The 15,196-nt window shown below is 34.3% G+C and overlaps 1 protein-coding gene and 1 non-coding gene across 2 annotated transcripts in view; both read left to right on the plus strand.

The window, feature by feature from the left end:
* The first annotated feature begins 1,105 nt into the window (after window positions 1-1,105).
* Window positions 1,106-1,177, plus strand: TRNAT-CGU (transfer RNA threonine (anticodon CGU)). Its single transcript has one exon. It is a non-coding gene; the product is annotated as a tRNA-Thr (tRNA).
* A 549-nt stretch (window positions 1,178-1,726) lies between these two features.
* Window positions 1,727-15,196, plus strand: part of LOC106114354 (ubiquitin-conjugating enzyme E2 R2) — a 21,333-nt gene continuing 7,863 nt past the window's right edge. The window contains exons 1-2 of the mRNA XM_013307522.1: window positions 1,727-2,354; window positions 3,502-3,588. Of these exons, the coding sequence (XP_013162976.1) occupies window positions 2,175-2,354; window positions 3,502-3,588 (267 nt within the window). The 5' untranslated portion in view covers window positions 1,727-2,174. The remainder of the gene's footprint in view (window positions 2,355-3,501; window positions 3,589-15,196) is intronic.

Genomic DNA, 15,196 nt, shown 5'->3' on the forward strand with positions numbered 1-15,196 from the left:
ATCTTCAATCTCATGAGTTTTCTTGGCCCTGTGATTTCGTCATCCCTTAGTTTTGGAACTTGTTTCATCACCATCCACAGCCGTGACAAGAAGGTGATGCATATAGCAATGGGCGGAAAATATGTATTATAGAAAAATAGAAATACCGATCAGAAAGGTTATTAATAACTATGACTGAAATAATACGTCATCGTTTTTACCGAAAAGTTCCTACGTTTTGTCTGTTAGTCAAAGCTATATTAGGAAGGTAAACATAAAAATATAGAGTAGATTTCATAAAGTATAGACAGGATAATATATAATATAGTAAGCTAGTTTTAAGTAAGTACGTAATCATTTAATCGACTTCGTAACACAATTATTTTTATCTTACGACCTCATGAAAAACTTTCGAATTTTTAAATTCGAACGTAATATTCGATTTTTAAAAACAATGCAAAGATTATACAACGACCGGTACATTCACAGGTATTAACCAAAGCCAGACGTGGGCTGTACAAGGCCCGACTTTTGTTGCCTTTAAAAGGCTATGGTGGGCGAGTCGGTTTTGAATCATGCGCCCACCGCCTGCCTGCATGCAACAGCCGCAAATAAGTACATTAATCACTATTTTATATTCCCTATTTCACAAATCAATGAAATCTCGAAAGTAATATTACTTCGAAATATTCGTAATACTATTCCAATGTATCAGACATAGGATTAAGATGGCTGTAATATATACGCACAACTTTGCGGTTACTGTGTTGAACAAATAAAACATGTTATTTAATAAAAATAAAAAATAACGCACCAACTTTATTTACTATTCACTTTTATTCTAAATTCGATGCAATAACTAACACACAGATTTCAATGAAAAATAATAAGAAAAGGTGCTGAAACTGTAGTGTCTTACAGGTCCAAAGGTTAGCCTAAGTGACATTAGGGTTTTGTAAACGTCCAAGAAATAATACATGTTTGTGGCGACCGTTGAAAGTTATATTTGTGGATTTTTTGCCAAAACATTTGTTTTTTCTTCATAGAAATGACGGTTTTCAGACTTCATTTTACCAATATTTTAAAATAATTAAACAGAAGGCTTGGAATGGTGCCAATAAAGACAGCCTCTTTAGCTCAGTGGTAGAGCACTGGTCTCGTAAACCAGGGGTCGTGAGTTCAATCCTCACAGGAGGCAACAATACACAAGTACACATTTTATTTTAAAGTCGGTTTCTTGCTTAGTAATTTAAAACATATTAAATTCATCCTACACAAAGAGGGTGGATATTTAAATTCTGAACAAATTAAACTTATTATAGAAATAAAATAGCTTATATGGTCCAAAATTGTTAATTTCTTTCCCTTTCTGTCATCGTTTTATATCTGTCGTCCCTGTTGTAACTTTATCCACTGTGCTATTGAAACCGATGATAATGTAACCGTAGGTTTCCACTACCGAATGCCAATCTTCTTTTTGTTCGGGTGTTTCAATAGTTAAACCCCATAGTTATGCCGTTATGTCTTAATTTATTTTGGAATCAAACTTGTATTTGGCTTTGGTAAATAATTTTATTATTTTAACGCCCTCTATATCATCACCATATAAACTAAACGAATTCAGAGCAAGGTCTTGCCGCAACGGCTTTCATGAAAAATAAACATGTTTGCCCATCGCTAGATGTCACTTTATCACAAGAATGTCTCAAAAACAACACAAGAGGGCACCTGAATCTGATAGTCGATAAATGGCCGCCTGCGTCACGACGCTGCGCAATCAAGCACGGAAATAACTAACAGCTGTTCTACAATATTCGTTCGGGCAACTCAGGTAGCAGCTGTACACGGACGGACGAACACTCAGCCGTTTTCCTTGGAACTACGATTGTTTGGACATTGGATAGTGGCTTTCTCATTGTTTAATCTTTCGCCGTGCAGCACGAACGTTCCATTTTTCGGTTTATTACTATCAGCGTGTGCTTTTAGTATTGGCTTCGAAAGTGTGTGAATCATTACAATTCGTGTGTTTCTTGGCGATATGTTTACCAAAATTCGTTCATTGTTGTTGTGACTCAAATCAAGTTGAAATGCCTCGCGAATACGTGGACCGCGAGGAGAGCTCTACAGTGTTATGTCAATAGAATCTCTAGTAGATAGTAATTTTAATTTTTATAACCGTAAAAGTAATTTTAAAAATGTCTAGCACAGTTCCAAGCAGTTCTGCCTTAAGGGCTTTAGCTTTAGAATATAAAAGCCTGCAGGAAGAACCAGTGGAAGGTTTTAGAGTGAAACTGTTAGGGGAGGACAATTTATTTGAATGGGAAGTTGCAATTTTTGGTCCACCCGATACATTATATCAAGGCGGATATTTCAAGGTAAGAGATGACATTTGTTATTTTGTTTGCCATCGTGTTGAAATCGTACTGATCCTTTCAATGTGTGCAAATAATTGTGATATCAGAAATACAATTATATTATCATAGTTATACATAATTATATCTTTTGTTACCTAATTCAATTGTCAAGTATTTGTTCAGTTTACAATTTGAAATACACTGATATCATTCTGGTTAATTGCATCTATTGATAGCAGCCTGTTCACAGATCTTTTTCACACATTTGAACCATGAGCTGAACTGCAGGTCATCAATTGTACCTATCTCTAGTACTGACCAAAAACAATCATGCATCTAAATTATTAGATACATTAGCCTTTGCAAATTGTAGTAATATAGTTGGGGCTATTGAATATTTTTCTTTGAATTGTCAATGAGTTATTTTGCATGAGGGCAGGATCAATCGTATTACCAGCCAGCTGACAACTCGAGCAACCTAAATTAACCTGGTAACCTAAAATAATTAATACAATTTTTTTCTATCAAATGTTTATAGAATTAAAAGTCATTGAATATTTAGCAATGCAGGTGCTTTATGAATGTTGTTACATCATATTTGGCAGTAACATCAACATGGCATTGTTTGAAATTGTTATGTTAAAACAAACTGATATGGTTTTCAATTGATTACTCACTAAGAGTAGGAAAATTTTAATACAAATATTATTTCATTTTAATGCAGCAATAAAAAAACAGAAACATCTATTTTTATTCAAACTGATATTGACATATTCATAATGATATCATGGAATGAATTTACTTGTACTGATTTTTCTTCTAGACAGTGTCTTACTGCTTTACTCAGTCATAATAGAGTTTACTAACTTGTGTCAGAGTAAACACACTTTACACTCTTACCACTTGACAGTTATGTGGTTGGTTAAAGTATATTAATTATCTCATCTTCTACTAGCTATAGCTGAGAATGCGCATCTGTGTGGAATTAATAAAAACCTTGATTAAAAGCCTATGTGTTCTTCCAGACTATGTTCTACATCTATGCCAAAGTTCATCAAGATCCCTTGAACTGTTTTGGAGACACCTTCTAACTTCCATCCAAACATTCCTATTTATAATATTAGTAAGATTATTTTATTTTTATTAAATGTAATTTCAATTGTTACAGGCACATATGAAGTTTCCGCCAGACTATCCTTACTCTCCACCATCTATTAGATTTCTTACAAAAGTATGGCATCCAAATGTTTACGAGGTAAGTGTTAAATTATAAATATTAATGTTTGGAATTTTCTAATCATGCATGTTATATAAATAACAGTCAAATTAAATATTTTTCAAATCAAATAAAATTTTATATTAAACACAACACACTAATTTGATGGTAAGTCTCCGCTGTTGTTACATTTGTTGTACGAAAATATTGCTATCCCTTCCATTATCTTTGACTGAAACAGAGATAGCAAAAATAAGTAATCAGTGGTAGACGCAAGAAACATGTTGTGCATAAAGGATACTTTTTGGCCCGTGCAGTACCATGACCACACAGAAGACAAGGGTGATGTTAAAGTAATGCCGAGCTTCATCTGAAGAGTGTAAATATTGGAGGCCTTATTTAAGTTCTCTTTCTCTTCTCAACACGTTTCTTATAAGGGAAAGATGGGAAGTGTATTTGATAGAGCATGTGATGCATAGGAAGGGAAATATTATCTTTCTGTGCATCTCTTTTGTTGATCAAAGATAGGCAACACATCTGCAATTGCGGGTGTCTATTAGCAACGGTCGGTTCTCTATTTCGTCGAATTTATTTGCTCGTTTTCCACCTTATATAAAAAGTGTTTAACAAATTTAACAATAAATTAAATTCATGGGAAATTATCATTTCAAATCAAACCTGGAGTGAAACTTGGAAGAGTTATTACTTAAATATTTAATCCTAATAATTAGTAATTTCAATCACATTCCCTTCCTTACAAATACAAAAGTCAACAGAACATAGGCCCAAAAAGTCTCAGAAAAACATAACAATGGTGATTGTTAGACTGGAACCCTGAATATTTTTTTGCAACATACTTAGTGTGCAGGTAGGCGGTTTTGTAACGTTTTTAACACTGCGTTCGATAGAAACTGATGAAATTATTAACGTAAATTTTTACTGCCCAAAACTTGTATCAAAGATAATGAGCAGTATCACAATGTAATTTCTTATACGTGTATCGGTAGTGCAAACCGACGGTTAAAATCACAGTAATTCTCTTTTTATTTGATACAGTTTTTAACATGAATTTAAAAACTTATTACAAAGTTTAAAAAGAAAGATCAAATTTAATTCACATTCGTATCTTCTTGATGAATAATAAAACTAGCTGACTACAAATCTTCATAGGAAAGGTCGCAATAAAAAACGGAAACAGCTGCCCGACCTTCTGCTCCGATTGTTTATGTTCATTATTGAACCCTGAATACTAAGGCCTAGTTATGCAATACAATATACAGCAAGTATATTGTACAAAATATTGTATACACACAATATAAGTGAGCAACTTTGTACTTCTCATTTGTTGTTTGAGTCAAAATAGCAATACAAAGGACCGCCACGTAACAATTAACTCTTAAGCAGCATCTGTCTTTTTAATTAAAATTAACCTTTCGATAACGATGTCTTTACAAGAGTAGAAGGCAACTACCACAAATGTAACAAAAATCTGATGATCATTCCTACAATTGACAGAAGATACCTTGATCTGGAGGACTTAAACCTGACGCTATGAATCTACTTGAAGATAAGGACAGGGAGATGATGATGAATTTAAAATCGAAGAAACGCTTCTGAAACGAAACAAATAAGTTAGCAATGATAATCATAAAGTCATTATCAGTTTTTATATAATATAATCTGCAGACTCTATTTCCTAGCACATGTGAACTCTGACTGTGACAAATTGTGTTGGATGTGAAGACGACAAAAAAGCAACTTATCTTAGCTGATTCACTCGCGTATCCTTCCCGCATCAGTTGTACAGTTACGTGAGAAAGGAAAACAGGGTTTGGATATATATATACTGATTTTTTATTCTAATAAGTCGATGTCTGAATTAAATGTAAAAAAGAATATAAAAACCAAGTTCCCCTCATTCTTAGTCCTGGCTGATCTTTTGCACCACAATTCAGTTAATAAAAATCTAAATGTTTTTATGTTGAAACGGTATGTTTACTTTTGTGGCATATTACTGGTCTCATCTTGACCATCCCACACCGTGCAATTGCAAAAAAAAACGATCGAGTCGATACAAGCACAGTTTTAGTGACGTTCGTACGTTTACCGTTAGCTTTCGTGAGACGAGCAAGCAACAACGGAATAAAGTTGTGGCGAAACATTAGGGTCATCAAACTAACAATGATTCACACAGCGACACATCTCGCCGAATATTTCTCTAGAATCTACTACCACAACAAGCGATTTGAAGCCGTAAACTGTAAATGTTAAGAGCGAAAGCGGGGCAAATATTTTAAATGATGCGCAATTAGTACTAGGTGATTTAATTAGTCTGTTTTGCTAACAAGGAAACTCGTGTACGATGAACTGTTGTATCGTCTATATATATTTTGATTGATTCTTACATATTAAATAAGATTACAGGATGAGCCTCAGAATTTGCAAAATCTTAAGCAATATTACCTACATCTCCAAAGACTATTTATGACTTTAAGAAGGCAAAGATTATTTCAATGGTCATATTTGTCAACACCAACAACACCAAAACTCACCCAAAGCACTAGGGTTCCCTAATATTAGGGTTCGTTAATTATACGGGCAACACTGAGCTGTCAGGGAGAGGGCGGAAAATTTATCGAGAGCTGGGAGGTGGAAGGAGGTCGGTTGGACATTAGGTATCGAGCTGTTGAAGTAGAAGGTTATGGCAAAGAGAAAATAAATTAGTGAATATAATATCTGGTTTTGCTTCAGTTATACATCCTGAAACCTAGATATAGTTCCTTATATCTGTGCGTCTTAAACTAGGCAGAGACCACGGACCTCCAATTGGCGCGGTCCTGCCACTCCTCTTTCGGTTCTACTACGCATGCCTTAACATACTCGCCAGTTTCAGGTGCTTACAATAATTTATTTTAAATTTAATTTCATTTTAATTTTCTCGAGTATTTCATCTGAACGGTAAAAGTCCACCTTAGTGTCTCAATTTATAAAGCCGAGCGACGGGCCGCGTCCGCGAAATAATACCAGTACCACTCATCCTGATGAAGGGCCCCCTATGGGCTCGAAACTAGTCGGTGCCGCCACCGGACGTATATACGTGAGTGTTTAGCCGTGTTTATATATCAGTTTAGTATTTAGTACATTTGAATGAACAAAAACGTGATTGTAAATCTTGGTGTTGTTGACAAGAATTCACTGTGATATTGGAAGGTATACTTGTGATTTATCTAATGCTCAGTTATTTCTATTGTTTCTTGTTTACATCTAATGGCGGCAATGAAGCTAAACAATTTACTTTCATGCCGTCACCACTGATTATTATATTAAATGCAACAATATGCAATCTCGTATAGAAATTTCTAGAATCATTGTCCGTATCTGTGACTTCTAATTGTGACCTCGCTTACGATTGCACAGTTCATTGTCAGTACGGTAAAAGTGGAATTTAAAAATCTTTTTCAGAAGCCTTCGTATAAAATAAATATAACAATTTGGGGCTAATTAATGTATTTGCCTGTGGCCTCATAAGCTCATTGAAAATGAGACATTTGCCTTATTATATCTAATAGCTTAGTTTTAGATAATCGATAAGTCACGGATTGTAAATTTTTCTGGGATAAATAATTACGCCTTTACACTATTTGAGACTGTACGTTATTTTATTTATGTTTAAAATTTCATCTACAATAGTTGCGTATTTGCATACCTTGGAAGGATGCTCCGTCCAAAAAAATTAATTGACTTAAAAACTATAGCCAGAAAATATAGCATTCTGGAACAGAACATTTTATACAAAGCTTTGTTTTAGGAAGAAAAGTTTGTAAACATTTTTGGTTGAGGGGATAAAAGATAAAATGTTGTTACTATTCGTGGATAATCTAAGGCACAAACAACTAGCTAACATTTATACAAAGTAAAGAATTCCTTGTAATATTTAATATTAATTAGTTGTAAGTTACGGTATAGCGTACATTCTAGGAAAGTCGATTGGTCGTGAGGACATGTGAGGCAGTTGAACGACCGCTCACCGCTGTCACTGTCCACTAAACTATGATTCACTTAACAATCAATTAACTAAATTGAATACAAATTATAACAATTTAAACTATGTTAATGTATTCAAATCATAGATAATCATATGCAGCTTTCTGTTAAGTGGAGTAGGTGAATCGAGCACAATACAAAAGACATTAGTATTAGCAATCAAGTCAGAATATAATGCCAAATTACATGTAATCGGTCTAGTTTAGTGACTGTCATAAGTAGAACGATTCTAAACAAACATTGGTTACCAGAGGTATTTCTAAAAAATGTTATAAATTGTATTTACACGGCTAAAAACAGCCAAAGCGGCAATAAAATAGACATCGTCATACTTTGAAATTGATAATTGATTTGTGGTGATAGTAGGTAGTCGCTTATCAAACTACGGCCATTTTGCGGTGACATACTATTTGTAGTACAGTTTCATATTGAGTTTATTATAGTTGTGCGAAAGTTTACGTAGGTTACCAGGTTAGTGAAAACTATGTTTAAAATAAAATGTTCGTGTGCATGTTAGGTACGCTATAAATATATACTAATATTATAAAGCGGAGGGGTTTGTTTATTTAAACGCGCTTATCTCAGGAACTTATGGTCCGATTTGAAAATTTAATTTTTTTTTGGATAGTCTATAGAGGAAGGCTTTAGGCTATATAACATTACGCTGCGACCAATAGTTTTAATTCAGCGCGGACGGAGTCGCGGGCGACAACTATCGTAAGTTAAAGTTGGTAATATTGTTGCTGAATAAAGAAAAGTATGGGAGGTATAGTGGATTTGTTAGGGGTGTAGATGGATCCTTTTTCTGTTAGTCTTTCCTTCTGTCTATTAAACCACTTGCACCTTTTTTCTTGTTGTAGATGCCACTGGGCATCATAAAGCCAACTTACTAGTTAGCCACCGTATCCTATAAATTGTTAATGTAATTTAGGTAAATAATATGTTTTGCTTTGGTTTTTTTTTAAACATATTGGCACCTGCTATAGCAGTTGGCACAAAATTTCGGTGCAATACCACTTAAATTTTTACCACCTTAAATCTTTAGACATACCGTTTGGCACAGTTCACTGGCCACAGCGCCTTTAAACCGGACCGCAGTAATGTATGCTTACTGGGCGACACAAATAGGCGACGTGGTGGTATCAACTATATCCACGATACAAAGAATAAAACACATTGCCACCATTATAAAAACATTTAATGTATTAAAACGGAACGATCTCGTAATGAAAAGAATAATGTTTGCTATCTTTGTGTAAATACTATTTTCACCTGCACGAGGTAGAATTTAGCCATATTTTTGAAGATTTATTTAACATTAAAAGTGAAAACTAAATATCGTTTTTAATAACCTACAAATGTCGCAAATATATGTATTAATAGTAATATGCGATTCAAGTTTTTCGGTTCTTCGAACTGGTACTTCGACCTTGGATTAATTGTTATACCACATGACCTGAACGTTGTAAGCGCTTTGAACTTGCCACAAATACGGCCGTCCGTAAATAGCTTACCAGAGAAGATCCCACTCGACACTGGTTGCCAACATTTTCTTTGTGTAAGCCACGTGGTACTTTTTACGCCACATTCGTTTGTGGGGCGCGTTTGGTGACGCCATCGAGACCCTGACCCGATACTATCTGATAAATACACAGAGAAACTACGCTTAATGTAAATACCAGTATAATTATATTGATTTGTTAAATTTATGTTTTAAAATAATAATTTGATTTTTGGTAAACATATATCCCAGTTCCTATCCTAAAGTTATTTTGGCTGGTTTAAGATGAAATATTTATGTAGAGAATTACTCCAATAGCCTTTACGGCCTAGTGACCTAGTAAGGTATACCTACTTTGGAATCTAACACACTATGAAAATAGCTTTTTAAATGAAACTAATTCGAACCCATAGCCGATTTATTTATTAAATACAAAGTTCTGGAATGTAACACTAAAAGCATTGAACATCATTTCATACAAAAATTTATGTATCATAGTTTCCGATATAAGGTATTCACTTGAATTCCAGTTCTTATAAATTTAACGTATAAAGAATTGTGGAAGCTTCCGTGATAACTGCGTCAGAATACCTTCAACTCAGCCGTGACAGTCTTGAAGGCCGAGGCTAGAGAATGCCTGGACGCTGTTCAATTTTTACTAACTAGCAAAAATGCTATGCTGTATTCATTAAAGCACAGCCCATTAATTTATTTCAACACGTTTTGTATCGACTTAACCATAGGATTTTACTGTTGCGACGCTTGCATTTATGTTTATTATCATATCTTTTATTTTATTTGGCAATCAGGGTCTGGAAAAAAACAACTGACAGCCATCGTCTGATCTAAGATAATCCAGAAAAGATTACGAATCAAATGTCTCCTCATTCTTCAAAATCGATCCAGCTGTTTAGGCGATAGAGATGGTACCCATGGGATGCAACTTCATTAAACATTTCTTTAGAAAAATGCCATGTTGATACGTAAAGGTTCGGCATCCCTTTTTTTTTTGTTTCAGAGGGGAATGCTTTAGGCATACTCCGTGCCTCGGGGAAGGCACGGTAGTTATGTGGGATTCTCTCCCCGAATGGGAGCATACCCACTAAACCCCTCTGTTCCCTCATAGCCATATGTGGAACGCCACGGGATCGTGTTAACTTACCACCGCGACGCCCCACTGACCACCGCGACGCCCCACTGACCAGCCCGAGAATAGGGCTCCTCAATGCGCCCCGAATGGGGCGCTGCACCCGTAGGCGCTCCTCAGACACGACACCGTGCAATGCAGGTTCGGGTTGGGTTCGGCATCCCTGCCATACGAGGTCATGATAGAACGGACACGTAAAACATTACTATCCTTCTGGGTCAGTAGGACAATTTCAATGACTGGTCGTGGTTTCATTTGTTCATTTATTGCAACTGAAAATACAATTATAACCTATATTTAAATTGTGTAATGCACGTAAGCTATGGTAATACTACAAAGTAATAAAAATACAAAAAGACCAAAGAAAAGCGATAATTGTACATCTACTACGAATCTACTGCATCTAAGAGTTTCTTTATTAGCAAGTATCAAATATTGTTGGCTGAATGCATATGTATTCATTAAAAAAAATAACGTCACTTCTTGAAGATTTATTAACAAAAAAATTACCTGTGATCATTGACCATCCTCATCAATTAACTTTATAAGCTCATTCGTCTTCATGACTTTTTAAACTTCCTGATATTTTTTAAATATGAAATGTTCGACTGCTTAATCAAAATTATCAAAATTATTATTTTTATATTATTTATATTAAAAATTGCCATAAAAATATCAAAAATTTGGCAACATGTTCAGTGGACATGCGTAGACATAGAATCGCAGCTTTGGTAAATCTTCGCGCTTTTCTTCGCTTTCAACGTTTTGCATAGATCATAAATATGTTATGTTAAGATACATTTGCGTGTTATCGTGAAATGCGGATGCGCTATTAACAGGAGAGGGCGGGGTATATTGGGTGCGCTTCCCGATTTAGAGGTCAGCACCACACGCGTCTTTGTGCGGAGGCGCACCGCACACCGACTCCGATATATTTATAGCTGGGGGCGACGATCCTTGCTTCACGCCTTTATGCTTTATCATCTTCATAATGAGCTATAATGTTTTATTTAACTAACATTTATTGTTTCTTTAAGCTTTAATTTAATACTAAGGGCTTTATAGAAGACATTGTTAAAATGATAATTTCAAGTAACCATGTCTTATATACTAATAAATATAGGCAGTGTATGTGCTTCTACTTCAATAGTTTAGTTTATAATAAACGGTACGGTTGCAGAAACTTCTTATCAAACTAAAACCATAGTACCTACAACGTCCACGTGATTCAATTTGTAATGAAAACGAACGAAATTTCCTAACAGGAAAATGCTTCAGTTACAGTTATAGAAAGAAATTAAAATCTACTTATAATATTCCGAATAGCGTCCTAGAATTCTACTTATTTACTTATGTCCGTTAATATCAGTTTTGAAAACACTACCATATATTTCGACCAATGCAATAATATACGCACTTACAAACTTTTTTTGCACCTCTCGTTTGTATAAACGGCAGCATCCTAATCTCATGACCCAGTATCACTAACTGGTTAGGTGACTTTCACATAGATAGCTTTTTTTTTATCTCACTAATATTATAAATACGAATGTTAGGATTGATGGATATTTGTTTCAAGGTATGTCCGGAACAGATGGACACATCTCGATGTAATTTAGCCTACATATAGTCTGGAAGAACATATAGGCTACTTATTAAGTTTTTATTTAATTCCGCGTGGATGGAATTGCGGTTGACAGCTAGTTTTATTTTAAAGAGGAAAGATTTGATTGTTTGTTTTTAATAGGCACCAAAAATACTCATCCGATACACTGTTGGATGCTTCACTATTCCGAGGTGATGTAGGCTATATTTATTTTTAGATTTTTTAAATTGTGGCCGAAGTCGCGGGTAACTGCTAGTACAATATAAATATGACATTAGTTCGAGAGTTTTAAAAGCAATCTACATTTGCGATTACAGGTTTCCTAACTATTAAAATAAAACTTGGATTAGTTAATTTGAGCCAAAAGTAGTTCACTTACAATATCGTTATCGTTCAATGAATTGTTTTGCATTTTCGAATTGGAATCGTTTATCTTCGACAGCTAAAGTTAAACGATGACGTACTTAGCGGTTGGCACTAATAGATAAGTCTAATGAAGATTGTAATAAGGGCGTAATGTCCGAATAATATTATAATTAAAGATTCGATTTGAAGTAAATTCAATTTTAAGCCCTGACCTAAATCATCTTGTTTTTTTTTTAGTTTCAATGTTTTTTTAAAGACGATATAATACGAATAAATTAACGTAAAATAAACAGTTGCAATATGAAATTCTGTGCTAAGTCTTTTTCTAAAAGCCCTCACATTTGCATTTTGATTATTGTGTATTTTCAAGATCCTTTTAGCGTAAATTAGTGAAAGAAGTCTAAAGAAAAATTTAAATAACGGTTAAAATGATTGACCGCGGATTTGTGACACCAAAATCTCTGTATAAAATATATCGTCATCCTTCTCATTATCTTTGACAACACAGAGATAAAATCTTTCTACTATGTTATAAACGGGGATTTGGTCTCAGAAACCCACAGCTAGTGTGACAGTATATTATTTTCTTAAGCTGCTAAATGATAAGTTTTCAGAATCGGTAAACCCCAACAGGGAATTCTGGTAAATACAGACGATATCAAGAATCGGAAAACTCACTAAAGATTATATTTATGGAAACCACCTTGTATATGAGTAATATGCAATTTTTGATATTAGGTATTTTGTAGTTTTAGCGCTGGCCAATTGTATAAGTTTTTTAATAAGTAATGTGACCTTGAATTTCTCAGATCTCAATTCGAGTTATTGTTCACCTGCTTCGATATGCTACAGTCAAAATAATCTATGCCGTCAAAGAGTAGGTCAGGTCGTCCGTTACCGGGCCACAGATAATACTTTTAAAACATTTAAAATAATACGTGGATTGAATGTTTCTACGTGACCTTTTTGAACAGTTGCCTGTAAGATTATATACAGTATAACATTGAGCGATCATTCAAGGGTAGTTTAGAGGTTAGCGGCTAAAACTGATACGACTTCTTCCGCTATACCCATAGACAGCTAGGAACTATACAATTCCTATGTACAATACCAATTACCAGGGTTTATAGATACAAAACACACGTACAAGTATATAAGGTCGTGGTATATTTAGTAGATTTGTAGAGCGAATTGCTGTTTAATTAATATTCTTTGTCGGAGTGTCAAACATGTCACAGCCAGGCGGGCTTTTTAGTTTCGAATTTATTGAATAACATGACAAATATACAACCTCTATAAAGGCTACCTGTCAAGTACATTTGGTCTTCTGGCAATATATTTTTTAGTAAAACTTATTTGCATCAATGTAACCATGACCCTATTTTCTCCCTGAAGGTTAAGCTAACGATATTTCAACCCATTTCTAGCAACATCCCACGTACCTACCGTCTGAGATCTTATTGATTAAACTATATTATATAGTTGTAAGAGAAAACAAATGACAATTTAATTATGTATCATTTACGTAATAAAACATAGTAATCATATACTAACTAGTCGTTGGTTTCTGAGACCAAAATATTGGTCTAAAACATTTGTTTCAACCAGAGAACAATGTTTTAAACGGTGATTCTGTTCTTAGAAACCCACGTTACGTCATCGTGAATTTAATAACATTTTTCATAAACATTAAAATACGCAGTAGTACCCTGGACGATGTAACACATTCGTAAATATTAAAATGGATTACCAGCCAGTTTGCACGCAATGCATCTAACATATGAAAACTTAAAAAAAATCTAAATAAATAAGAGTTCATGTCGAGTAATCGATGCAATGTGAATTTTATATAACAGTGTTTGCGCAAGCCGACGCGTTGCGAAAACTCATCGTGTCTTCAGCACTTTATTTGTTAAATTTAATATACATTTAGAACGTTAAAGATATTACACGTAGCAACTGAAAGGGGTAGTACGGTTATCTAAGCAAATTCACGCTTCGACGCCAAAAAACGTCTACGGTTATATAACTTGCAAAGAACTACAGATCTAACAGAAAACGGATGTTAGATATATTCCCTCTTGGTTTTGGAATACGGATTACTAGATTTTGCGCGCGGCTCTGTCCGCGCGGAATTAAAAATAAAACTTAATTAGTAGCCTATGTGTTCCAGACTATGTTCTATATGCGTGACAAATTTAATCGAGATCCGTTCAGCCGTTTTGGAGATACCTTTAAACAAACATCCATCTTAACATTCACATTTATAATATTAGTAAGAAGTAAAATGTACTTTATGAGTATCCATTTGAAAAATTATTGCGTGAAATAAAAATGTTAGTAAAACTTTTTGGAAACCAATTAGATTGACTCCACAAACTTGTAGGATTTCTTGACTAACATTCCATTTCATTTTATTATATAACTAACCGACAGGCCGTTTCAGTACGGAACGTTCGAGAAAATTCGACGATTTGAAATTATCCTTGAACGACATAAGAAAACATATTTTTGCTTTAACTTTGCCCCAGTCGATATTACATTACCATATTTATCTGATTCCGTAGTCATTTATATCGTGAATTTCAGACACGTGGAGATTAAAGTTTGTACTTTGTAATGATCACAAGAAAAAAACATTTTTGGTGAACAAAAATATCATTAACAATCATTGAAAAGTGCTATCATGATAGAGATCTTGGGCAAACTAATACATAAGGATTAGCCCAACACAGGACTAATCCCAACCTATGTTTAGTGGTATAAATATTTATTATATATAATAAATATAGAGCCATTTTATTCTTTAAAATATTACCACTTTACCAATAGATAGAACTAATGCCGTAAGACAATTTCACTTTGAAAAAAAATAATTTGAAGTTAATTTAACATGTAATCCGTTTACGTGAAACATCGGAAGAGTGAAAGGAATATCGAAACGTTAGAGAAAGTAGCGAATTTAATCGAGGTTTTGACTATG

The sequence above is a fragment of the Papilio xuthus genome, unplaced genomic scaffold, assembly GCF_000836235.2.
Source record: "Papilio xuthus unplaced genomic scaffold, Pxut_1.1 DF828142.1, whole genome shotgun sequence".
Lineage (NCBI taxonomy): Eukaryota > Metazoa > Arthropoda > Insecta > Lepidoptera > Papilionidae > Papilio > Papilio xuthus.